We start from the raw sequence: 22,521 nt of genomic DNA, 5'->3' as shown, positions 1-22,521 counted from the left end.
GGCGTTTGGAGTTTCCGGGGAGGATTGCGGGGATTCCGTCAGCTCGTTACCACGGAAACTCCCCCGCGGATTTCTGGGCAAAGACGGGAATTTCCCCCCGTTATCCCCCGCCCCGTTATTCCCGGCAATTCCCGGTTATCCAGGTGTTCCCCCCGCCCCGTTGGTCCCGGTAATTCCCCGTGATCCCCCCGCCCCGTTATTCCCGGTAATTCCCGGTTATCCCGGTGATCCCCCCGCCCCGTTGGTCCCGGTAATTCCCCGGTAATTCCCGGTTATGCCCGTGATCCCCCCGCCCCGTTGGTCCCGGTAATTCCCCGGCTATGCCCGTGATCCCCCCGCCCTCACCGGCGGCGAGGCAGATCTGGGCGATGGCGCCCATGGAGGGCGGGATCCCCCTTTTCATGGAGTTCCGCGGGCCCTGGTACACCCACACCGCGGCCATCATCAGCCCCGCGCCGCTCAGGAACCGGCAGCTCCAGCAGCCGCCGAACAGCGGCCGCGGAGAGGCGGGACCGGCACCGGGACCGGGATCGGGTCCCGCGCCCGGTGCGGCCTCCGCGCCCCGCGCCGCCATGGCCCGACCGGAAGAGACGCCGGAAGTGTCCGAGGTTTATAAAGGTCCGGGCAGACCCGCGCAAAAAGGACTCGGTGAGCAAACGCGCCCGGAGCTGATGGTTCCGGAAAACGGCGGGGCTCCCGGTGCTGACGTCACTTCCGCCACGGCACCGGCCGATGCGCCACGTTGTCCTCGGTCTCGGCCGCCTCGCGCAGCGCCGCCATCAGCAGCTCGTTGTGGCGCCGCTCATGAGTCAAATCCGCCGCGCGCCGCCCCTGCAGACCCGGGAAACACGAGGCGGTCACCGCCGGTTCCGCTTCCCGAGGCGTCCCCGCCGGTTCTCCCCGTTACCTTCAGCGTCTGCTGCCGCTCCTGCTCGCCGCCCGTCACGGCCACCCACAGCAGCAGCCCCAGCGCCACCGGGACGGCGCCGCGGAAAAGCGCCAGCGGCCACCGCCGATCCAGCGCCATTACCGGGTCCCGCCCCGCCGCTTCCGGGGCCGCTCCGGCCCGCGGGGATCAGGGAGACGGAGGCGGGAGGACCGGAGCTGATCCCGCCCTACCGGAACCATAGAGAAAGCGGCTGGGAGGACCGGAATTCCGCTCCAGCATACCAGAACCATAGAGACGGCGAGTCGGAGGACTCATGGCCGACTCTCCCCGCCGATCGGGACCGCGGTCACGGAGCGGCTCCAGCACCGGGAGATCCCCGCCCTCACCGCGGGACACGCCCGCCCCGAAAGAATTCACGAGATCCGAGCGGTTTAAAAACCATTTATTAACGATTTAAATATAAAATCGCCCAGCCGGTCCGGGCGCGGTCTCCGGCGCCGCCCGTCCTGTAGCGGTGCCTGCGGAGGAGAAAATGGCGGTTCATGAAGCGGCGGCCGGGAGCGCTGCGGAGCTCCCGAGCCGCGCCGGGGCCTCGGCCTTGTCCCGGCGTGTGAGGGTGGGACCGGCGGACGGGACCGCCGGCACCGAAGACTTCGCGCCGGTCGCTGCTTTCCCTCCGCACATCACGGAGCCCGGCACGGCGCCGCCGGGGCCCGCCAAGAACGGGAGGATCCCGCGCGGTTCAATCCCCGAGCCCCGGCCCGGTTTAATCCCCGAACCCCGGCCCGGTTTTATCCCAGATCCCGCCCGGTTCAATCTTTGAACCTCGGCCCGGTTTAATCCCCGATCACGCGCGGTTCAACCCCCGAACCCGCCCAAAGCCCCGGACCCGGGTCCGGCCCCGCCGCTCACCCGGCGCGGAAAGAGCCGCCGCTTTCCTGCGAGGGATTTATATAGACTCGCTGTGGGCGGGGCTTTGGGAATCCGCTCAATCACAGGCGGCGGCGCGGGCCAGCGAACCAATGAAAACCCGCTAAGGAAAAACAGGCGGTGGCCTGAACCTAATTTTAATATGGGCGGGGTTCTGATTAATCAGGAGCCGCCCCGCGCACTGGCGGACCAATGAGCTTCGCGATTAGAGCGAGTGGGCGGGGCTGATTGACCGGAAGTGCGGGAAACCGGAAGTTTTGCTCACACGTGGGGGGCGCGATGGGGATCGGGGGCAAAATCAACCGGCCCCGAACGGTGACCGGGGGGGGCCGGGGGGGTCCGGGAAGGGTCCGGGAGGGAGGAAAAACCCCGGGGACAGCGCGGGAATCCCGTTCTAAACGAGCCTTCCGGTAACCGGTACCGGGAGGGGTCTGAGGGTTCGGGCTGCGGGTTCCGGTAACTCCCGGTAAAACCGGGACCGCCCCGGTAAAACCGGGTTCTGCCCCTCAGGAGCTCCGCAAGAAACTCTTCAAGCGGCGGCGGGAGCTGGCGAGGGGGCGGCGGCAGAAGCGGCGGTGAGCGGCACCCCCGGTGTCCCCCCGGTGTGTCCCCGGTGTCCCCCCGGTGACTGACGGGGCTCCCGGTGCTCTCCGGTTCAGGTCGCTTTCGGTCTCGGCGGTTCCGGCCCCGGTTTGGGGGAAGCGGCGGCGGAAGGAGCTGAAACGGCTGCGGGGGGCGGCCAAGAGGGGTGAGCGGGGGGGGCACCGGGGGACATTGGGGGGACACTGGGGGGACATTGGGGGGACATTGGGGGGACACTGAGGGGACACTGGGGGACAATGAGGAGACACTGGGGACACTGGGGAGACACCGGGGGACACTGGGGGGACACTGGGGGACATTGGGGGACATTGGGGACACTGGGGGACATTGGGGGGACACTGGGGGGACACTGGGGGACATTGGGGGGACACTGAGGGGACACTGGGGGACACTGAGGGGACACTGGGGACACTGGGGAGACACCGGGGGACATTGGGGGGACACTGGGGGACATGGGGGGACACTGGGGGGACACTGGGGGACATTGGCGACACTGGGGGACACTGGGGGACATTGGGGGACATTGGCGACACTGGGGGACACCGGGGGACATTGGGGGGACACTGGGGGACATTGGGGGGACACTGGGGGATATTGGGGGACATTGAGGGGACACTGGGGGACAATGAGGGGACACTGGGGGACATTGGCGACACTGGGGGACATGGGGGGACTTTGGGAGGACACCAGAGCTCTGACCCCCCCCCGGTGTCCCCAGCCGTGGCCGAGGCCAAGAAGCCGCAGGAGGAAACGGGAACCGGGGACGTGGAGATGGCGGAGGCGGCGCCGGAATGGCCCCGGAGTGACCCCAGTGACCCCCGGAGTGACCCCAGTGACCCCAGTCCCCCCGCAATAAACTCTCTCTCTCTGTCCCCAGTGTCCCCAGTCCCTCCCAGTGCCCTCCCGGTCCCCCCGGTATCCCCACAATAAATTCTAATTATTAATTAATAATAATAATAATTAATAGTAATCTCTCTGTGCCGGCTCGGGGGGGGGGTGGACACAGCGGGGGACACTTTTCGCGGTGACACCGCCGGGGGGTGGGGGGGACTGAGGGACGGAACCTTCGCGCGCGGCCTCGGGGGCAGAGGGGGTGGGGGGAACTTCCGGTGCGCATTCGCAGCTTCCGGTCCCGGTCCTTCCGCCGCCATGTCGGGCCTGTGCGACCCCCCCGGTACCGGCGACCCGGCCCGGCCGCCGCTGAGGTACCGCGGGGAGCGGGCGGGGAGAGCGAGCCCCGGGAGGGGAACGGGAGCCCCGGGGGCGGGAGAGGCGGGCCCCGCTTCCCCCAGGCCGCCGTGGGACCCGCTTGGAGACCCCCGCCCGCCGCCGGCGGCCCGTTCGACCCATTGAAACCCTTTAAACCCGTTTTTAACTCGTGTAACCCCCTTCTAACCTCATTTAAACCCTTTCGAAACCTTTTTAACCCGTTTAAACCCCTTTTTAACTCGTTTGAACTCTATTTTAACCCACTTAAACCCCTTTTGAAGCCTCTTCTAACCCACTTAAGGCCATTTTTAACCCATTTAAACCCCATTTAAAGACATTTTAACCCCATTTAAACCACCTTTTAACCCACTTTACACCCTCTTACCCCGTTTTTAACCCTTTGGAACCCTTTTTAAACCCCGTTTTTACCCCAATGAACCCCTTTTACCCCGTTTAAACCCCTTCTGACCCCATTCTGCCCCCTTTGGCCCCGTTCTGACCCGGCTTTTCCCCGTTTCGGCAGCGCCCAGGAGCTGTCGCAGGAGGTGAAGGCGTTCCTGAGCGGGCTGGACCCGGTGCAGGGCACCCCGCTGTCGCCGCCGGCCCACGCCCGCTGCGCCCTGCGGCTGCTGCGCTGCCTGCCCCCGGCCCGGCACGCCGCCCTGCAGCACCTGCGGGGGCTCTTCGACGACCAGGTGTGCTCGCACCTGCTGCAGCGCGAGTCGGGAGCCTCGTCCCCCTCCCCGAAGTCGTGCCCGGGCTCCGAGGTGCTGCAGGAGGCCAGGAGGGCCCTGGCCGAGCTGGTGGCCGCCAACCCTCGAGCGTGGGCGCCGGGCGTGGCGGCGTGGGCCAGCGAGCTCATGGGGCAGCTGAGCAGCAAATACTCCTCGCGGCCCGGGGTGCCCCCGGCCGCCAGCCTGAACGAGCTGCTGCAGCTCTGGATGTCGTGCCCGGCCACCCGGGCCCTGCTGGACATCTACAGCCAGTGCCTGGCCGCCATGGTGGGCAGCTGCCCCGACGCCTGCGTGGACGCGCTGCTGGACACGTCGGTGCAGCATTCTCCGCACTTCGACTGGGTCGTGGCTCACGTGGGGTCGTCCTTCCCCGGCACCATCATCAGCAGGGTGCTGTCGTGCGGCCTGAAGGATTTCTGCGCCCATTCCGGAGGCGGCGGCGGCGAGGCGACGGCTCCGGGCGCGGCCGGGGACAAGAGGGTTCCCAAGATCGCCTCGGTGGTGGGGATTTTGGGCCACCTGGCCTCCCGCCACGCCGGCAGCATCAAGCAGGAGCTGCTGAGGATGTTCCACGAGAGCCTGGGCTCGCCCCGGGAGCAGCACAAGGCCACGGTGCCCTTCCTGCTGCAGCTGGCCCTCATGTCCCCGGCGCTGCTGGCCGCCGTGTCCCCCGAGCTGGTGGACTCCCTGAGCCCCGCCGTGCTCAACCAGCTGCACCAGCACTTCTCGGCCGTGCCCAGGGAGGAGCTGGAGGGCGTGGTGGGCGTGGTGGTTCACCTGCTGTGCCACACCTCGGCCGGGGCGCTGAGGACGCTCCGCTTCCTGCTGGCCACGGCCGCCCCCAGCTCCGTCATCACCTCGCCGGGCCCGGCGCTGCACGAGGGGGTGCGGGAGGCCTGCGAGCGTTTGCTGCAGCTGCTGCTGCTGCATTTGCACAAGCTGGTGCACGGCCGGAGCTCCCCCAGCCTCGGCGAGAGCCCGGCGCGGCCCGTGCCCTTCCTGGAGGCGCTGAGGCCGCACGTGCGGGAGCTGTGCCTGGACGCGCTGCGCATGGAGCGGAAGCGCTGCCTGTGGCAGCACCAGCTGCTGGCGCTGCTGGCCGTGCACTCGGCCCCTCACGGCGCCGCCGAGGCTCTGTTCTTCCTGCTGGCGCTGGCGAGGACCCCCGAGGAGCTGGCGCTGGCGCCGCAGCTGCACGCCGGCCTGCGGGCGGTGCTGCCCGACCCTCTGCCCGCCGCGGTGACGGCGGCCGTGGCGCAGATCCACGCCGGCCGCCTGCCCGAGGCGCAGCTGGCGCAGCTCCTGCGCAACCTGGCGCTGCTGCTGCAGCAGCCGCGGCCCGGCGAGGGCGACGGCGACGCCGGGGACGCGGCTCTGGGCTCCGCCCTGGCCAAACACCTGCCGGACCTGGCGCAGCTGCTGCTGCACCCCGGCGAGGAGGTGGCCGAGGCGGCGTGCCGGCTGCTGGCGGCGTGTCCCCTGCCCCGGGCGCTGCCCCCGGCGCACCTGCTGCCCTGCGTCCGTGCCGCCGTGCACAGGTTCTTCGCGGGGCTCTGGGCGGGCGAGGCGGCGGCGCTGGCGCCGGGGGTGAAGCTCCTGGCCCGCCTGAGCTCCGTCAGCGCCGCGGCGGCCAAGGCGGTGCTGGCGCAGCTGGTGGAGGGGGCTCTGGGGGGCCGCAACGCCGAGCTCTTCGGGGGCACCGCGGACCCCCCCGGGCGCGAGGGGACGGCCCCGGTGCCGCCCTCGGTGTCGCTGCTGGACACCAACCGACGCTTCACCGCCGGCCTCAACACCTCGGGCGGGGTGTGGTCCGTGTTCCACGCCGGGGTCATCGGCGGCGGACCCAAGCCCAGCGCGGGGGGCGGCCGGAGGGGCCCCGAGGAGCTGAGCAGGAACACGCAGACCTTCCTGAGCCTGGTGCTGCGCTGCTGCCGCGGGCCCGGCCCCGCCGTCAGCGCCGAGTCGGCCAAGGCCGTGGCCGCGGCCCTGGTGGAGTCGGTTTGCCCCGAAGCCGCCGGCGCCGAGCTCGCCTGGCCCCCGGAGGAGCTGGCCCGAGCCACGGTGGAGCGGGACCTGCGCATCCTGCGGCGCTTCCGGCAGCACCCGCTGCTCTTCCCGCTGCTGCGGCTGGTGGCCGGCGGGCGCCCCGCGCTCTGCTACTGCTCCGTGCTGCTGCGGGGGCTGCTGGCCAGCCTGGTGGCCCACTGGGACGCCTGCAGGGCCGCCAGCACCCTGTCCTCGCCCTGGCACCTCGGGGCGTCCTGTGCCTTGGTGGCTTTGCTGGCCGAGGGGTCGTTGCTGCCGCCGATTTTGGGGAACATGCACGAGCTGTTCCCGGAGCTGGCGCCCTTCGAGGTGCACCTGCTGCTGCTCAGCGTCTGGGGTTACCTGAGGGAGAACAGCCCCCTGCCCCAGAAGTTCACCTTCCAGCCCGAGCTGGGCGTGTTCCGCAGGGATTTCGGCAGGGACGGGGACGTGGGGAAGCACCTGGCCGTGCTGCACAGCGTCCTGCACAGGAACATCCACAGGCTGGGGCTGCTGGCCGGGAGGTTCTACCCCTGAGCGGGGAGGGTTGTTTGGGGCTCGGGGGAGTTCGGATTTGTAATAAAACACGAGCGGAAAGGAGGAGAAGGGTGTGGAGTGCGGGGCTCGGGGGGGTCCGGGGGTATCCAGAGTGTCCTTGTCCTGTCTGGAGGGGTTGGGAGGAGTTTGGGGGTCCTGGGGGTGTTTTGGGGGCTCTCGGGAGGGTCTGGGGGCGTCCTGGGGGTGGTGGTGGGGGGTGTTTAGGGGTTCCTTTGAGGGTTTATGTGGTCCTGGGGGGGGGTTGGGTGGGATCAGGAGAGGCCCGGGTGTTTTTGGGAGTCCCGGGGCTGTGTTTGGGGGTCCCGGGGTGTTTTTGGGGAGCTCAAGAGAGTCCTGGGGCTGTTTTGGGGGTCCAGGGGTGTTTTGGGGGTCCCGAGAGCTTCCTGCTCCCCGCGCTGTCAATCACCGTCCCGTCCCCGCCCATCGCTCCAAGACCGACTAATCACCGCCCTCGGCCGCGCTTTAGCCACGCCCCTTTCCGGCCCGGCACGAACCTCCCTGGTGGGCGCGGCCTCGCGCGCTGGGCGGCCAATCGGCGCGCGCGCTCTTTGGCGGGAGCGCGTCACTTCCGGCGGCGGCGGCGGCGGCCCGAGGATGTTTTACCACGTGAGCGGCACCGGGGGGTCACGTGGGGCACCGGGAGGGGGTCCCGGGGGTGTCCCCGGCCTTGGGGCCGTTCCCGGTGCGGTTCCGGTAACTTCCGGTGCCTCCCGGTAACTTCCGGTGCCCCCGCAGATCTCCCTGGAGCACGAGATCCTCCTGCACCCGCGCTACTTCGGGCCCAACCTGCTCAACACCGTCAAACAGAAACTGTTCACCGAGGTGGAGGGCACCTGCACCGGGAAGTGAGCGCGGGGCGCCGGCGGGGCCGCAAATGCCGAGAACAGCCAAAAACCGGCCCCGGGAACCGAAAACCGGCCCCGGGAACCCAGAACCGGCCCCGGGAACCCAAAACCAGCCCCGGGACCCCAAAACCAGCCCCGGGACCCAAAACCAGCCCCGGGACCCCAGAACCAGCCCCGGGACCCAAAACCAGCCCCGGGACCCCAGAACCTGCCCCGGGAACCCAAAACCAGCCCCGGGAACCCAGAACCTGCCCCGGGAACCCAGAACCAGCCCCGGGAACCGAAAACCGGCCCCGGGAACCCAGAACCAGCCCCGGGACCCAAAACCAGCCCCGAGAACCCAGAACCAGCCCCGGGACCCCAGAACCAGCCCCGGGACCCCAAAACCGGCCCCGGGACCCCAAAACCAGCCCCGGGAACCCAGAACCAGCCCCGGGACCCCAAAACCAGCCCCGGGAACCCAAAACCAGCCCCGGGAACCGAAAACCAGCCCCGGGACCCCAAAACCGGCCCCGGGACCCCAGAACCAGCCCCGGGACCCCAAAACCAGCCCCGGGACCCCAAAACCAGCCCCGGGACCCAAAACCAGCCCCGGGACCCCAAAACCAGCCCCGGGAACCGAAAACCAGCCCCGGGACCCCAAAACCAGCCCCGGGACCCCAAAACCGGCCCCGGGAACCCAGAACCAGCCCCGGGACCCCAGAACCTGCCCTGGGACCCAGAACCAGCCCCGGGAACCCAAAACCAGCCCCGGGACCCCAAAACCAGCCCCGGGACCCCAGAACCAGCCCCGGGAACCCAAAACCAGCCCCGGGACCCCAAAACCAGCCCCGGGACCCCAGAACCAGCCCCGGGACCCCAGAACCAGCCCCGGGAACCCAAAACCAGCCCCGGGACCCCAGAACCAGCCCCGGGAACCCAAAACCAGCCCCGGGAACCCAGAACCAGCCCCGGGAATTCAGAACCAGCCCCGGGACCCCCAAATGTCCCCCGGAGCACCGACATTCCTCCCCGGGACACTCCCGGGACCCCCAAATCCCCCCAAATGTGCCCCAAGCCCCCAAATTGTCCCCAGATCCCCCCGGACCTCCCTGAGGCACCTCCAGGAGCCCCCAAAGCCCCCAGAATCCACTCAGGACCCCCCAAATCCACCCCAGCATCCCCCAAGATTTACTCAGGACCCCCAGAACTCTCCAAACTCATCCCAGGACCCCCGAAACCCCCCAAAACTCACCCAGGACCCCCCAAAATTCACTCTGGATACTCCAAACCCCTCCAGGACCCTCCAAACCTCCCCTAAAATCCCCAAAAATTCCTCCAGGACCCCTCGAAGACCCATCCCAGAACCCCCCCAAAACCCCCCAGAATTCACTGAGGAGCCCCCAACCCCCCCTGAGACACATCCAGGACCCCCCAAACCTCCCCTAACGCCCCCGGGACCCCCCAAGCTCACCGCCGGCCCCCGCCGCAGGTACGGGTTTGTGATCGCCGTGACCACCATCGACAACATCGGCGCCGGCGTGATCCAGCCGGGCCGGGGCTTTGTGCTCTACCCCGTGCGCTACAAGGCCATCGTCTTCCGGCCCTTCAAGGGCGAGGTGGTGGACGCCGTGGTCACGCAGGTCAACAAGGTGCCAGTGCCGGGCCCCCTCGGGGGGCTCGGAGGTCATCCGGGGGGGCGAGGTGGAGATTTGGGGGTCCCGGGAGGGTCCTGAGGGGGTCCTGGGGTCACCTGGGGGGTCAGAGTGGCAGTTCTGGGGCTCTGGGGTCACCCTTCGAGGGTCCTGGGGTCACCAAAGTGACAATTCCGGGGTCCTGAGGAGGTGTGGGGGGTCCTCAGGGGGGTCCTGGGGTCACCTGGGCGGTCAGAGTGGCAGTTCTGGGGCTCTGGGGTCACCCTTCGGGGGTCCTGGGGGGGTTTGGGGGGTCCTGAGAGACGTTTTGGGGTCACACAGGTCAACAAGGTGGGGATTTGGGGGTCTGGGGTCACCCTTTGGGGGTCCTGGGGGGGTTTGGGGAGTCCTGAGAGACGTTTTGGGGTCAACAAGGTGGGGATTTGGGGGTCTGGGGTCACCCTTTGGGGGTCCCAGAGGGTCCTGGGGTCACCTGGGGGGTCAGAGGGACAATTCTGGGGGTCCTGGGGGGGTTCTGGGGTCACCCAGGTGACAATTCTGGGGGTCCTGAGGGTCCGCCGGGCCCTGACCCCCTTCTCCATCCCGTTTTTATCTCCTTTTGTCCATCTCTCTCCCTTTTCCCCTTTTCCCCATTTCTGTCCCTTGTCCCCCGTTCCCGCGCAGGTCGGGCTGTTCACGGAGATCGGGCCCATGTCCTGCTTCATCTCCCGCCACGTGAGGCCCCAAAGTGTCACCGGGGGGGGGGACGGGACACCCCCAAAGTGTCACCGGGGGGACGGGACACCCCCAAAGTGTCACCGGGGGGTTGGGGACACCCCGAAAGGGTCACCGGGGGGGCGGGGACACCCCCAAAGTGTCACCGGGGGGGGCGGGGACACCCCGAAACGGCCACCGGGGGGGCGGGGACACCCCAAAATTCCCCCTGGGGACCCCAAATCTGCCCCCAGTCCCCCTTGGGGACCCCAAAATCACCGCTGGGGACCCCAGGTCCGCCCCAAAATTCCCCTTTGGGGACCCCCAAATCCCCCCTTTGTCCCCCCAGTCCATCCCCTCCGAGATGGAATTCGACCCCAACTCCAACCCCCCCTGCTACAAAACCGTGGATGAGGTGAGTCGTGGGGGCTTTGGGGGGTCCTGGGGGGGGTCCTGGGGGTCCCTGGGGGGTCCTGGGGGGGTCCGGGGGGTCCTGGGGGGTCCTGGGAGTGGTTTTGGGGAGTCCTGGGGAGGGTTTGGGGGGTCTGGGGGAGGGTTGGGGGGTCTGGGGGAGGGTTGGGGGGTCTGGGGGGGGGTTGGGGGGTCTGGGGGCTTTTTTGGGGCATCCTGGGAGGGGTTGAGGCATCCTGGGGGGTTTGGGGGGGTCCTGGGATGATTTTGGGGTGTCCTGGGGGTCCTGGGGGTCCTGGGGGGTTTTGGGGTGTCCTGGGGGTCCTGGGGGTCCCCGGGGGGGGCAGGGCGTCCCCCATGTCCCCCGTGCCCCCCCAGGACATCGTGATCCAGCAGGACGACGAGATCCGGCTGAAGATCGTGGGGACGCGGGTGGACAAGAACGACATCGTGGGTCTGGGGGGAAATCCCGGAGATCGGGGGGGAAAATTCCAGAAATTTGGGGGAAAAACCCGAAATCTTGGGGGGAATTCCCGATATTTCGGGGGTGAGTTTTTGGGTGGGAAATTCTCAGTTTCGGGCGAGAAAAATCCCAAGATTCCTCGGGGGAAATCTTAAATTTTTTGGGAACTCCACAAAATCCCCGGTTTTGGGGGGTCCCAATTTTGGGGTGGGGGGTCCAGGTGAGCCCCTCCCCCCTCTAACCCTCCCCCTTCCCCTCCCCCCGCGCAGTTTGCCATTGGCTCCTTGATGGACGATTACCTGGGTGAGTTTTGGGGGGTTTGGGGGTGAATTTTGGGGGGTTTGTGGTGAATTTTTTGGGATTTTTGGGGGCTTTGGGTGAGTTTTGGGGGTTTTTTGGGTGAGTTTTTTGGGGGTTGGGGGGTTTTGAGTGAATTTTGGGGGTTTTGGGCTGAATTTGGGTGGACCCCCCCTGGGGAATTTTGGGTGGGAATTTTGGGGTGCCTCCCCCCCTTCATCCCTTCTCCTCTTCCTCCCCCCCAGGCCTCGTCAGCTGAGCACCAGGAGCAGCCGGGACCCCTCCCCAAATTTTGTGTGTCCTCCCCCCAAAATTGGGGGGGGTTTGGGGGCGGGGCCACCCCCAGAGCTGGGGGGGCTCTGCCTTTCCCTGCCACGTTCCCAATAAATCCGTTTTTCCACCCATTTTGCGCCTTTTCATCTTCTTTCGGGGGGTCCAAGGATTTTGGGGGCTCCGGGAATTTTGGGGGGGTTTCACCTCCCTGTGGGCCCGACCCCGGGAATCGCCGCTTTAAGGCGCCATCGCCCCTTTAAACCCCTCCTCCCGTTTCCACGTCAACCACCCCCCCTCGTTCGACGGCGCCTCACGACACTGCCGCGCCTCTCTCCCTCTTCGGCGGTTTGCGGCGGCGGCGCGGCCTTCTCTCCGCGCTCTCCAAGATGGCGGTGTCCGGGGTGAGTGCGGCCGCCGCCGCCATCCGCCGCCATCCGCCTTCCCGCGCCGCTCCGCCGCCTCCCCGCCGCCACCGGGGGGACCGCGGGGCACCGGGGACGCGGCCCGGCCGCCTCGGGAGCCGCGGGGAGACTCCGGGGGGCGCGGATGGCGGCGGGAATGGCGGGGGGGGCTCTGAGGGGAGGAGGGTTGGAGCCGGCGGTTCTGCCGCTGCCTCGGGGACGTGTCGGGGACCCCGAATTCTGCCCGGATCCCCCCAAAGCCGGGCGGGTGTCGGACCCTCAGTGTCACCTCAGTGTCACCTCAGTGTCCCCAATTTCGGGGACCCCCTGAGCCCAAATTCTGCCCGGATCCCCCAAAACGGGGCGGGTTTTGGGGACCCCCGGTGTCACCTCAGTGTCCCCAAGTTTTGGGACATTTTGGGACCTCCTGACCCCAATTCCTCCCAACTTCTGCCCAGATCCCCCCAAAGCCGGGCGGGTTTCGGACCCCCAGTGTCACCTCAGTGTCACCTCGCTGTCCTCAATTTCAGCGACCCCCTGACCCCAAATTCTGCCCGGATCTCCCCAAAACCGGGCGGGTGTCGGACCCTCAGTGTCACCTCGGTGTCCCCAATTCTGGGGACCCCCTGACCCCAAATTCTGCCCAGATCCCCCCAAAACCCGGGCGGGTTTAAAGCCCCAGTCACTGCGGGACCCAGCTCCGATTCCCCGTTTCGGGACCCCCTGTCCCACCCCGATGTCCCAGATGTTCGGGGACACTTTGGGGACACTTGGTGACACTTCGGGGACATTTGGGGTCTCCTGTACCCGCCGACCCTGTGGGGTACCCCCCAAACCGAGCGGGTTTTACAGCCCAAATCCCAGCAGGACCCAACTTTAACTCCCCGTTTCGGGACCCCCCGTCCCTCCCCGATGTCCCAGATGTTCGGGGACACTTTGGGGACACTTGGTGACATTCTGGGGACCCTTTAGGGACTCTGGGTGCCCTGTGCCCCCAAACCGTCCCCGGACACCCCAAAACCCGGGCGGGTTTAAAGCCCCAGTCACTGCGGGACCCAGCTTCGATTCCCCGTTTCGGAACCCCCTGTCCCTCCCCGATGTCCCAGATGTTCGGGGACACTTTGGGGACACTCTGGGGACCCGTGGGGACATTCGGGTGTGCTGTCCCCGCAGACCCTGTACACGTACCCCGAGAACTGGCGGGCCTTCAAGGCGCTCATCGCCGCCCAGTACTCGGGCGCCCGGCTCCGCGTGGCCTCGGCGCCGCCGCTCTTCCACTTCGGCCACACCAACCGCAGCCCGCAGTTCCTGCAGAAATTCCCGCTGGGAAAGGTCAGAGGAGACCCCGAAATGTCCAAAATGTTGGGGTTTGGGGGTCGGGGTTTGGGGGATTTGGGTTTGGGGTTTGAGGTTTGGGGATTTGGGTTTGGGGGATTTGGGATGTTCACAGCCCGCAGTTCCTGCAGAAATTCCCGCTGGGGAAGGTCAGAGGAGACCCCGAAATGTCCAAAATGTTGGGGTTTGGGGGTCGGGGTTTGGGGTTTGAGATTTGGGGGGTCTGGGTTTGGGGGATTTGGGTTTGGGGGGTCTGGGTTTGGAGTTTGGGGTTTGAGGTTTGGGGGATTTGGGTTTGGGGTTTGGGGGCTTTTGGTTCAGTGGAGTTTGGGTTTAGGGTTTGGGGAACTGGGCTTTTGGGAGGTTTGGAACCCGCAGTTCCGTCAGAAATTCCCGCTGAGGAAGGTGGGAAAACCCAACAGCGTCCCAAATTCCAGCGTTTCGGGGGTTTGGGGTCGGGGGGTTTGGTTTAGTGGAGTTTGGGGTTTGGGGGGTCCCCCCGGTACCCCAAAAAGGGGAACTTCGGATGGGGCTTGGGGGGGGAGCTTCGGGTGGGGTTTCTGTGGGTTTGGGGTGAGAAACTGAGGGTTTGGCTGGGTTCCGAGGTGAGGATTTGAGGTTTCTGGGGGAGCTTTGGGGCGGGAATTGGAAGTTTTGGGGGTTGAGGGTGGGAATTTCAATTTTGGGGGTTTTTTGGGGGTTTAACCCCAAATTTCCCCTCCTCAGGTCCCGGCCTTCGAGGGGGACGACGGGTTTTGTGTCTTCGAGAGCAACGCCATCGCCTACTATGGTAAATCAGCCTGATGGGGCCTCAATTAGCCTGATTGGGGCCTTAATTAGCCTCATTCGGGCCTTGATTGGGTTCATTTGTCTTAGCTAATTAATTATTCCTCCTGGTTAATGAGTTAACCCCTTCCCGCCCGCTCTCAATCACTTCGGTTCCTCGTTAATGATTTCCCTTGGCCCATTAACGACTTCCCCTGGTCCTTAACGAGTCCCTCCGCTAATTAAGGACCCTGCTGGCTAATTAATGACCCTCCTGGCTAACGAATTAACCCTTTCTTACCCACGCTGAGCATTGAGGGGCTGCGGGGCAGCACCAACTGCATCATTTCAGCCCCCCCTCAACGAGTTCTTCTGCCCATTAACGACTCCCCCCGCTAATTAACGGCCCCCCTGGCTAATTAACGACCCCCCGGCTAACGGATTAACCCTTTCCTGCCCTCAGTGAGCACGGAGGAGCTGAGGGGCAGCACCCCTGAGGCAGCAGCTGCAGTCCTGCAGTGGGTGAACTTCGCCGACAGCGACGTGGTGCCGCCGGCCAGCACGTGGGTGTTCCCCACCCTGGGCATCCTGCACTACAACAAGCAGGTCTGCCACCTGCCAGGGCCCTCTGGGATTGGGGGGATCTGGGGGGAATTTTGGGGAATTTTTTTGGATTTTTTGTTGGATCTTTGGGGGTTTTCGGGGTCTGCAGCACGTGGCTCTTCCCCACCCCGGGCATCCTGCACTACAGCTTTGAAATATTTCTGGGCCTGTTCCCAAATTTGGGCGTTTTCCTCCCCAGGTTCAGGTTCTTCTCCCCAGTTTTGGGGTTCTGTTCCCCAGTTTCGGGTTCCCCTCCCCAGTTTCGGGGCCTGTTCCCAAATTTTGGGTTTTTTCCTCCCCAACTTTGGTTTTTTCCTCCCCAATTTTGGGTTTTTTCTCCCCAGCTTTGGTTTTTTCCTCCCCAATGTTGGTTTTTCCTCCCCAATTTTGGTTTTTTCCTCCCCAGTTTTGGTTTTTCTCCCCAACTTTGGTTTTCCTCCCCACTTTGTGTCCCTGCAGGCGACGGAGGTGGCCAAGGAGGAGGTGCGGAGGGTCCTGGGGGTCCTGGATGGGCACCTGAGGACCAGAACCTTCCTGGTGGGGGAGAGGGTCAGCCTGGCCGACATCAGCCTGGTCTGCGCCCTGCTCTGGCTCTACAAACAGGTACGGGGCAGGTCGGGGGTTTTTTGGGGGGTTTTGGGCGATTTTGGGTTTTTGGGGGGATTCAGGGAGGTTTGGGGAAGTTTTGGGGAGATTTTTTGGGGATCCCAGGTGTGTTTAGGGATGGCCCCAGGTGTGTTTTTGGGGCGTTCTTGGGATCCCAGGTGTGTTTTTCGGGATCCCAGGTGTGTTTTTCGGGATCCCAGGTGTGTTTTCGGGGTGGTTTTGGGGTGTTTTCGGGGTGTTTTCGGGGTGTTTTTCCCTCTCAGGTGTGTCTCTCTCCCCCCAGGTGCTGGACCCGGCGTTCCGGGGCCCCTTTGGGAACGTCAATCGTTGGTTCCTCACCTGCCTGAACCAGCCCCAGTTCAAGGCCGTGCTGGGAGAGGTGCAGCTGTGCCAGAGGATGGCCCAGTTCGATGGTGGGGACACCTGGGACACACCTGGGACACACCTGGGGACACAGAAACACACCTGGGGACACAAAAATACACCTGGGGACACCTGGGGGACACACCTGGGGACACAGAAACGCACCTGGGACACACCTGGGGACACAGAAACGCACCTGGGACACACCTGGGGACACAGAAACACACCTGGGGACACAAAAATACACCTGGGGACACCTGGGGGACACACCTGGGGACACAGAAACGCACCTGGGACACACCTGGGGACACAGAAACGCACCTGGGGACACAAAAATACACCTGGGGACACCTGGGGGACACACCTGGGGACACAGAAACGCACCTGGGGGACACACCTGGGGACACAGAAACACACCTGGGACACACCTGGGGGCACCTGGACACACCTGGGGACACAGAAACGCACCTGGGACACACCTGGGGACACCTGGGGGACACACCTGGGGACACAGAAACGCACCTGGGACACACCTGGGGACACCTGGGGGACACACCTGGGGACACAGAAACGCACCTGGGACACACCTGGGGACACCTGGGGGACACACCTGGGGACACAGAAACGCACCTGGGACACACCTGAGGGCACCTGGACACACCTGGGGACACAGAAACGCACCTGGGACACACCTGGAGACACAAAAACACACCTGGGGACACCAAAATACACCTGGGGACACACTATGATATTTAACCCTTGTATCAGATGTGTTACATGGGTCACGTTTAAATCTTTTAATGTGTTCAATTACTTACTGGTATTGCTTACTTCAAATATTAAATCTAATTTAAATATTAATTAGTTAATAAATTCAAATATTGCTTTTAAAGGTATTTACTTTAAATATTAAACTTGATTTAAATATTAATTATGTAAACATTAATTCGTTAAATATTAAGCTTAAACAATACTTTTAAAGGTATTTACTTACTCTAAATATTTTGAATTTTTTTTTTAATGTATCACAAATCACGCTGTTTGTTTGTTTTTGTTTTTATAAAGCCAAGAAGTTTGCGGAGAGTCAGGCCCGGAAGGAGAAGGAGCCGGGCAGGAGGGACAAGGACAAGGACAGGGACAAGGACAAGGAGCCCCCCAGGAAGGAGAAGCCCCCCAAGAAGGAGGAGAAGAGACCGGAGCCCGACGAGGACCTGGACGAGTGTGAGCAGGTCCTGGCAGCCGAGCCCAAGGCCAAGGACCCCTTCGCCCACCTGCCCAAAAGGTGACACCTGGGGACATTGTCAGGGGCTTGGGGACACCTGGGGACACTGTGAGGGCTCTGGGGTCACTGTGGGTGTGTCACCCCCCTCCCTGTCCCCCGCTGTCCCCAGCCCCTTCGTGCTGGACGAGTTCAAGCGCAAGTACTCCAACGAGGACACGCTGGCGGTGGCGCTGCCGCATTTCTGGGAGCACTTTGACCGCGAGGGCTGGTCGCTGTGGTACTGCCAGTACCGGTACCCCGAGGAGCTCAGCCAGACCTTCATGAGCTGCAACCTCATCACAGGTGGGCCCTCGTCCTCCTCTTCATCCTCGTCTTCATCCTCCTCTTCATCCCCGTCCTCGTCCCTGTCACCCGTCCCTGTCCCTGTCCTTGTCACCACCCTCGTCCTTCCCCGCCCCGAGGGGCTCCCCCAGAGCTGCAGCCTCGTCACAGGTGGGCCTTCTCAGCATCATCTCATCCTCGTCTTCATCCCTGTCCTTGTCCCTCTTCCTGTCATTTTTTCCCTTCATTTCCCATTGTTTTTCCCCATTTTTCCCTCCATTTCCCATCAGTTTTTTCCCATTTTTTTCCCAGTTTTCCCCCATTTCCCATCGGTTTTCCCCCCCCGTTTCCCATCAGTTTTCCTCCCGTTTCCCATCAGTTTTCCCTTCCATTCCCCATCATTTTCTCCCAATTTTCCCCTCCGTTTCCCGTCAGTTTCCTCCCGTTTTCCCCCCGTTTCCCATCGTCTCTGCCCCGTTTCCCAGGGATGTTCCAGCGCCTGGACAAGCTGAGGAAGAACGCCTTCGCCTCCGTGGTTCTGTTCGGGAGCGACCACGACAGCAGCATCTCGGGGGTCTGGGTGATGAGGGGGCAGGAGCTGGCCTTCACGGTGAGACAATTCCCGAGGAACCCAAAACCACCCTGAACATCCCCAGAACCCGTGGGGGGCATTTACGGGGAGGAAATCCCAAACCCCGCAAAATTCCGACAGACGCCGCCATTTTCTCAGGGGTTTCACCAGGAATCCCGGAATTCTTCGCAGATTTCACACGAAATCCCATCTTTTTGTCACTAAATCCCATCTTTCCCATTTTCTCCCCAGTTTTCCCCAGCTGTGCAGGTGGATTACAAGTCCTGAAACCCAAAATTCCCCCAAAACCCTCAGAAATCCCCAATTTTCTCAGGATTTTCACCAGGAATCCCGGATTTTTGGGGTTTTTTTCAGGAAATCCCATTTTTCCTCACTAATTCCCGTTTTTCCCCAGCTGTGCCCCGACTGGCAGGTGGATTACGAGTCGTACACGTGGCGCAAGCTGGACCCCGACAGCGCCGAGTGCCGGACGCTGGTGACGGAGTATTTCCTGTGGGAGGGCGAGTTCCGGCACGTGGGGAAACCCTTCAACCAGGGCAAGATCTTCAAGTGAAGTCTGGGATCCAATCCCGGGATTTGGGGCTGAAATCCTGGGATTTGGGGCTGAAATCCCAAGGGTTTGGGGCTGAAAATGAATTTCGGGCTCTAGTCCCGGCATTTTGGGACTGAAATCCTGGGATTTCAGAACCTTTCAACCAGGGCAAGACCTTCAAATGAATTTTGGGCTGAAATCCCAAGGTTTTGGGGCTCAGATCCCGGGATTTTTGAGGTGAAGTCTTGGGATTTCAGAACCCTGAAACCAGGGCAAGATCTTCAAGTGAATTTGGGGTAAAATCCCAGGATTTGGGGGCTGAAATCCCAGGATTTTGGGGCTGAAATCCCGGGATTTCAGGGCCATTATACAAGGTCAAGGTCTTCAAATGAATTTTGGCTCAAATCCCAGGATTTTGGGGCTCAAATCCCAGGATTTTGGGCTGAAATCCCGGGATTTCAGGAGTTCTCCAGCCCCGATCCAATAAAGAAGCTTCGGACAGGACGAGAGTTTGGAGTTTTTGGGGGGATTTGGGGAGTTTTTTGGGGGATTTTGGGGGGATTTTGGGGGATTTTGGGATGTCCCGGAGGCTCCCGGGGTGACCTCGACTCTGGAATTTTTCCTGAAATTCCCTGAAAATCCCCAAATCAGGAAAACTTGGAGCGATCCCGGAATTTTGGGGGGTTCTGGGGTGATCCCCCCAAAAAAAATCCCCCCCAAAATTTGGGGCGGGGTCAGCCCCGAATTCCAACCGGAATTTTGGGAATTTCCTGGGAATTCCCTCCCCCCACGTCGGGGGGGCTGGGATTGGGTGGGGGAGGGGCCGGTCCCAGTATAAACCAGTAAGAACCAGCTCGGGCCCCTCCCCCCATTTCCTTCCTGGGCTTCCCCTCCCCCCCAGTGCCAGATGTGGCCCCGCCCCTCCCCCGACACATCTGGATCCAGTTTGGCCCAGTTGGGCTCCAGATTCCCCCAGTTCGGCCCCAGTTTGTTCCCAGTTTGATCCCAGTTTTTCCCCAGTTCCTCCCAGTTCAGCACCGGTTTGGTCCCACTTCGGCCCCAGTGTGTTCCCAGTTTCTCCCAGTTCAGCCCCAGTCCGTTCCCAGTTCCTCCCAGTCTGTTCCCAGTTCCATCCCAGTTCAGTCCCAGTTTCTCCCAGTCTGTTCCCAGTTCAATCCCAGTCTGTTCCCAGTTTGTTCCCCAGTTCAATCCCAGTTCAGCCCCAGTTTCTCCCAGTTCCATCCCAGTTCAGTCCCAGTTCAATCCCAGTCTGTTCCCAGTTCCTCCCAGTCCGTTCCCAGTTCCTCCCAGTCCAGCCCCAGTTTCCTCTTCCCGCGGCCGCGCCCTCCTGAGTCACCCCGGGCTGGGGACAGCGCCCCCCCCGATGTCCCCAACCCCCCCCCCCCGATGTCCCCAGCCCCCCCCGATGTCCCCAACCCCCCCCGATGTCCCCAGCCCCCCCCCGATGTCCCCAAACCCCCCCCGATGTCCCCAGCCCCCCCCCGATGTCCCCAAACCCCCCCCGGTGTCCCCAGCCCCCCCCGATGTCCCCAACCCCCCCCCCCCGATGTCCCCAAACCCCCCCCCGGTGTCCCCAGCCCCCCCCGATGTCCCCAACCCCCCCCGATGTCCCCACCCCCCCCCCGGTGTCCCCACCCCCCCGGGCCGAATTCCGCGGGGGACACACGAGGGGACACGAGGGGACACCTGGCCCAGGTGTGGCAGCGCCAGGGAATCCCGCGGGGCCGCGCCCCGAGTGTCACCAGGTGCCCCCGGGCAGCGCCCAGGTGTGGCCCAAGTGCCACCAAACGTCCCCGGGCAGTGTCACCGTGCGCTGGCACCGCCCGGGCGTCACCGGCCCCGGCCGGCGATTCGGGAATTCGGGAATTCCGGGGGTGCCCCCCCCGCACCCCCCTCGGGCCCCCCCGTTTGTCACCCACGTGTCCCCTGGCCCGGCCCGTGGGTGGCGCGGGGCCAGCGCGGAATCCCAAACATCCCAAAATCCCGGAACAAACATCCCGGGATCCCAACATCCCAAACATCCCCAAATCCCCAAACATCCCGAAATCCCCCCAAAATATCCCGAACTCCCCAAATATCCTAAACATCCCAGAATTCCCAGTGTCCCCCCAATGTCCCCAGTGTCCCCGCTGTCCCCCCGCTGTCCCCCCCGCTGTCCCCGCTGTCCCCCCGCTGTCCCCGTTGTCCCCCCGCTGTCCCCGTTGTCCCCGTTGTCCCCATTGTCCCCCCGTTGTCCCCGTTGTCCCCCCGCTGTCCCCCGCTGTCCCCCCGTTGTCCCCCCGTTGTCCCCCCCGTTGTCCCCCCGTTGTCCCCGTTGTCCCCGCTGTCCCCCCGTTGTCCCCCCGTTGTCCCCCCGTTGTCCCCCCGTTGTCCCCGTTGTCCCCGCTGTCCCCCCCGTTGTCCCCCCGTTGTCCCCGCTGTCCCCCCGCTGTCCCCGTTGTCCCTCCGCTGTCCCCGTTGTCCCCCCGCTGTCCCCGCTGTCCCCGTTGTCCCCCCGTTGTCCCCCCGTTGTCCCCCCGTTGTCCCCCCGTTGTCCCCGTTGTCCCCCCGCTGTCCCCGCTGTCCCCCCCGCTGTCCCCGCTGTCCCCGGGCCCGGGCGGGGCGGGCGGGGCCGGGGGATGAGGCAGCGCTCGGGAATGCGCCGGGATTTGGCACCGGAGGCTCCGGGACCGCCCGGGAACGGCCCCGGAACGGCCCCGGGAGCGGCGCCAGAACCGCGCCGGGAGCGGGGCCAGAACCGCGCCAAACACGGCCCCGGGAGCGGCACAAACACGGGACCGGGACCGGCCCAAACAGCCCCGGGAGCGGAGTTAGAACCGCCCGGGTTCGGCCCCGGTTCCGCTCGGGAACAGCCCCGGGAGCGGAGCCAGAACCGGGCCGGGATCGGCCCCAAAACAGCCCCGGGAGCGGAGTTAGAACCGCCCGGGTTCGGCCCCGGTTCCGCTCGGGAACAGCCCCGGGAGCGGAGCCAGAACCGGGCCGGGATCGGCCCCAAAACAGCCCCGGGAGCGGAGTTAGAACCGCCCGGGTTCGGCCCCGGTTCCGCTCGGGATCGGCCCCAAAGCGGCCCCGGGAGCGGAGCCAGAACCGGCCCCGGACCCCCGGTGTGTGGGGGGGGGGTCCCACAGGTGGGGAAGGAGGGACCGGGAAGGGGAATTGGGGCAATTGGGGGAATGCAGGGAATTGGGGGAATTTGGGGGATTTGGGGGAATTTGGGGAATTGGGGGAATTCGGGGGATTTGGGCGAATTTGTGCAAATTCGGGGTTCGAGAGTGGGAAAAGTCGCGGATTTTGGGAAGATCGTGGCTCCCAGTGTGGACTGGGCCAAACTGGGAACAGCCTGAGGGTCCCGACCCCCGCCCGGTGTCCCCCAGTGTCCCCCAGTGTCCCCAGTTCCCAGTTCTGGGGGTTTGGGGGGGTTCGGGGTCAGTTTTGGGGTCAGTTTTTGGGGATCCTCAGAGGGGTCTGGGGGATCCCCCCGGGATTTGGGATTGACCTGGGGGGGGGGTTGGGGTCACCTGGGGGGGCGGGGCCTGGGGGGGAGGGGAGGGGTGGGGAGAGGGGCTTCCCTGGATTTGGGGAGGGGGAACGGGGGAGGAGGGGAAGGGATCGTTCAGTGGAGCCCGGACCGGGACCGGGACCGGGACCAGAACCGGGATGGAATCAGGACCGGGACTGGACCGGGACCGGGACCGGGATTGGATCGGGAACAGGAGCGGGACCGGGACTGAAACTGGACCGGGACCGGTAATGGATCAGGGAAAATAACCGGGACCGGACCGGGACCAGAAGCTCCCAGGCTCTGACCCGTTACCGGACCGGGACCAGACCCGCCCCGGACCGGGACCAGAACCGGCTTGGAAGCGGACCCGGCCCGGTCCCAGACCCGGCCCCCGGCCCCGTTACCGTCCCGGTCCATCCCGGCTGTCCCGGGGCCGCTCCCTGTCCCGGTCCGGCCCGTTGTCCCGGGCCGCTCCCTGTCCCGGTCCGGCCCGGTCCGTCCCGGCTGTCCCGGGCCGCTCCCTGGCCCGGTCCGGCCCGGTCCGTCCCCGCTGTCCCGGGCCGCTCCCTGGCCCGGTCCGGCCCGGTCCGTCCCCGCTGTCCCGGGCCGCTCCCTGGCCCGGTCCGGCCCGGTCCGTCCCCGCTGTCCCGGGCCGCTCCCGCCGCCCCGCTCGGGGCTGTCCCGGGCCGCTCCC

General features: G+C 64.8%; 5 protein-coding genes and 1 non-coding gene across 7 annotated transcripts; 4 read left to right on the top strand and 2 right to left on the bottom strand.

Moving 5' to 3' along the window:
- Window positions 1-569: 569 nt before the first annotated feature.
- On the bottom strand, window positions 570-1,091 carry UQCC3 (ubiquinol-cytochrome c reductase complex assembly factor 3). Its single transcript, XM_066175047.1, has 2 exons — window positions 908-1,091; window positions 570-831 (listed from the first exon to the last, which is right to left on the bottom strand). The coding sequence occupies exons 1-2, from the start codon at window positions 1,025-1,027 to the stop codon at window positions 709-711; spliced, it is 243 nt and encodes an 80-aa protein (XP_066031144.1). The 5' UTR covers window positions 1,028-1,091; the 3' UTR covers window positions 570-708.
- A 394-nt stretch (window positions 1,092-1,485) lies between these two features.
- LOC136284684 (small nucleolar RNA SNORA57) lies at window positions 1,486-1,619 on the bottom strand. The gene has a single exon (XR_010719255.1). It is a non-coding gene; the product is annotated as a small nucleolar RNA SNORA57 (small nucleolar RNA).
- A 424-nt stretch (window positions 1,620-2,043) lies between these two features.
- CUNH11orf98 (chromosome unknown C11orf98 homolog) lies at window positions 2,044-3,370 on the top strand. Its single transcript, XM_066175046.1, has 4 exons — window positions 2,044-2,134; window positions 2,330-2,394; window positions 2,479-2,567; window positions 3,141-3,370. Exons 1-4 carry the CDS (start codon window positions 2,099-2,101, stop codon window positions 3,350-3,352), a joined length of 402 nt encoding a protein of 133 aa, XP_066031143.1. The 5' UTR covers window positions 2,044-2,098; the 3' UTR covers window positions 3,353-3,370.
- Window positions 3,371-3,556: 186 nt separating this feature from the next.
- Window positions 3,557-6,993, top strand: INTS5 (integrator complex subunit 5). Its single transcript, XM_066175041.1, has 2 exons — window positions 3,557-3,627; window positions 4,155-6,993. The coding sequence occupies exons 1-2, from the start codon at window positions 3,572-3,574 to the stop codon at window positions 6,925-6,927; spliced, it is 2,829 nt and encodes a 942-aa protein (XP_066031138.1). The 5' UTR covers window positions 3,557-3,571; the 3' UTR covers window positions 6,928-6,993.
- A 327-nt stretch (window positions 6,994-7,320) lies between these two features.
- POLR2G (RNA polymerase II subunit G) lies at window positions 7,321-11,695 on the top strand. 2 transcript variants are annotated; one of them, XM_066175044.1, is made up of 8 exons: window positions 7,335-7,554; window positions 7,684-7,793; window positions 9,265-9,424; window positions 10,091-10,141; window positions 10,470-10,535; window positions 10,910-10,981; window positions 11,264-11,297; window positions 11,537-11,695. In XM_066175044.1, exons 1-8 carry the CDS (start codon window positions 7,543-7,545, stop codon window positions 11,548-11,550), a joined length of 519 nt encoding a protein of 172 aa, XP_066031141.1. In that variant the 5' UTR covers window positions 7,335-7,542; the 3' UTR covers window positions 11,551-11,695. The 2 variants fall into 2 exon arrangements, with proteins under 2 accessions (XP_066031142.1, XP_066031141.1); XM_066175045.1 differs by lacking the exon at window positions 10,091-10,141 and having other exon boundaries at window positions 7,321-7,554.
- Window positions 11,696-11,882: 187 nt separating this feature from the next.
- On the top strand, window positions 11,883-18,808 carry EEF1G (eukaryotic translation elongation factor 1 gamma). The gene is made up of 10 exons (XM_066175042.1): window positions 11,883-11,965; window positions 13,139-13,297; window positions 14,027-14,090; window positions 14,529-14,671; window positions 15,128-15,271; window positions 15,558-15,687; window positions 16,703-16,919; window positions 17,029-17,201; window positions 17,666-17,790; window positions 18,167-18,808. Exons 1-10 carry the CDS (start codon window positions 11,951-11,953, stop codon window positions 18,323-18,325), a joined length of 1,329 nt encoding a protein of 442 aa, XP_066031139.1. The 5' UTR covers window positions 11,883-11,950; the 3' UTR covers window positions 18,326-18,808.
- Window positions 18,809-22,521: the final 3,713 nt, after the last annotated feature.

The sequence above is a fragment of the Chamaea fasciata genome, unplaced genomic scaffold (assembly GCF_029207755.1).
Source record: "Chamaea fasciata isolate MVZ Bird 193981 ecotype frontalis unplaced genomic scaffold, bChaFas1.0.hap1 SCAF_1263, whole genome shotgun sequence".
In the NCBI taxonomy this organism is placed as follows: Eukaryota; Metazoa; Chordata; class Aves; order Passeriformes; family Sylviidae; genus Chamaea; species Chamaea fasciata.
Note: the sequence above shows the minus strand (reverse complement) of the source record. Positions and strands in the feature narration are given on the sequence as shown.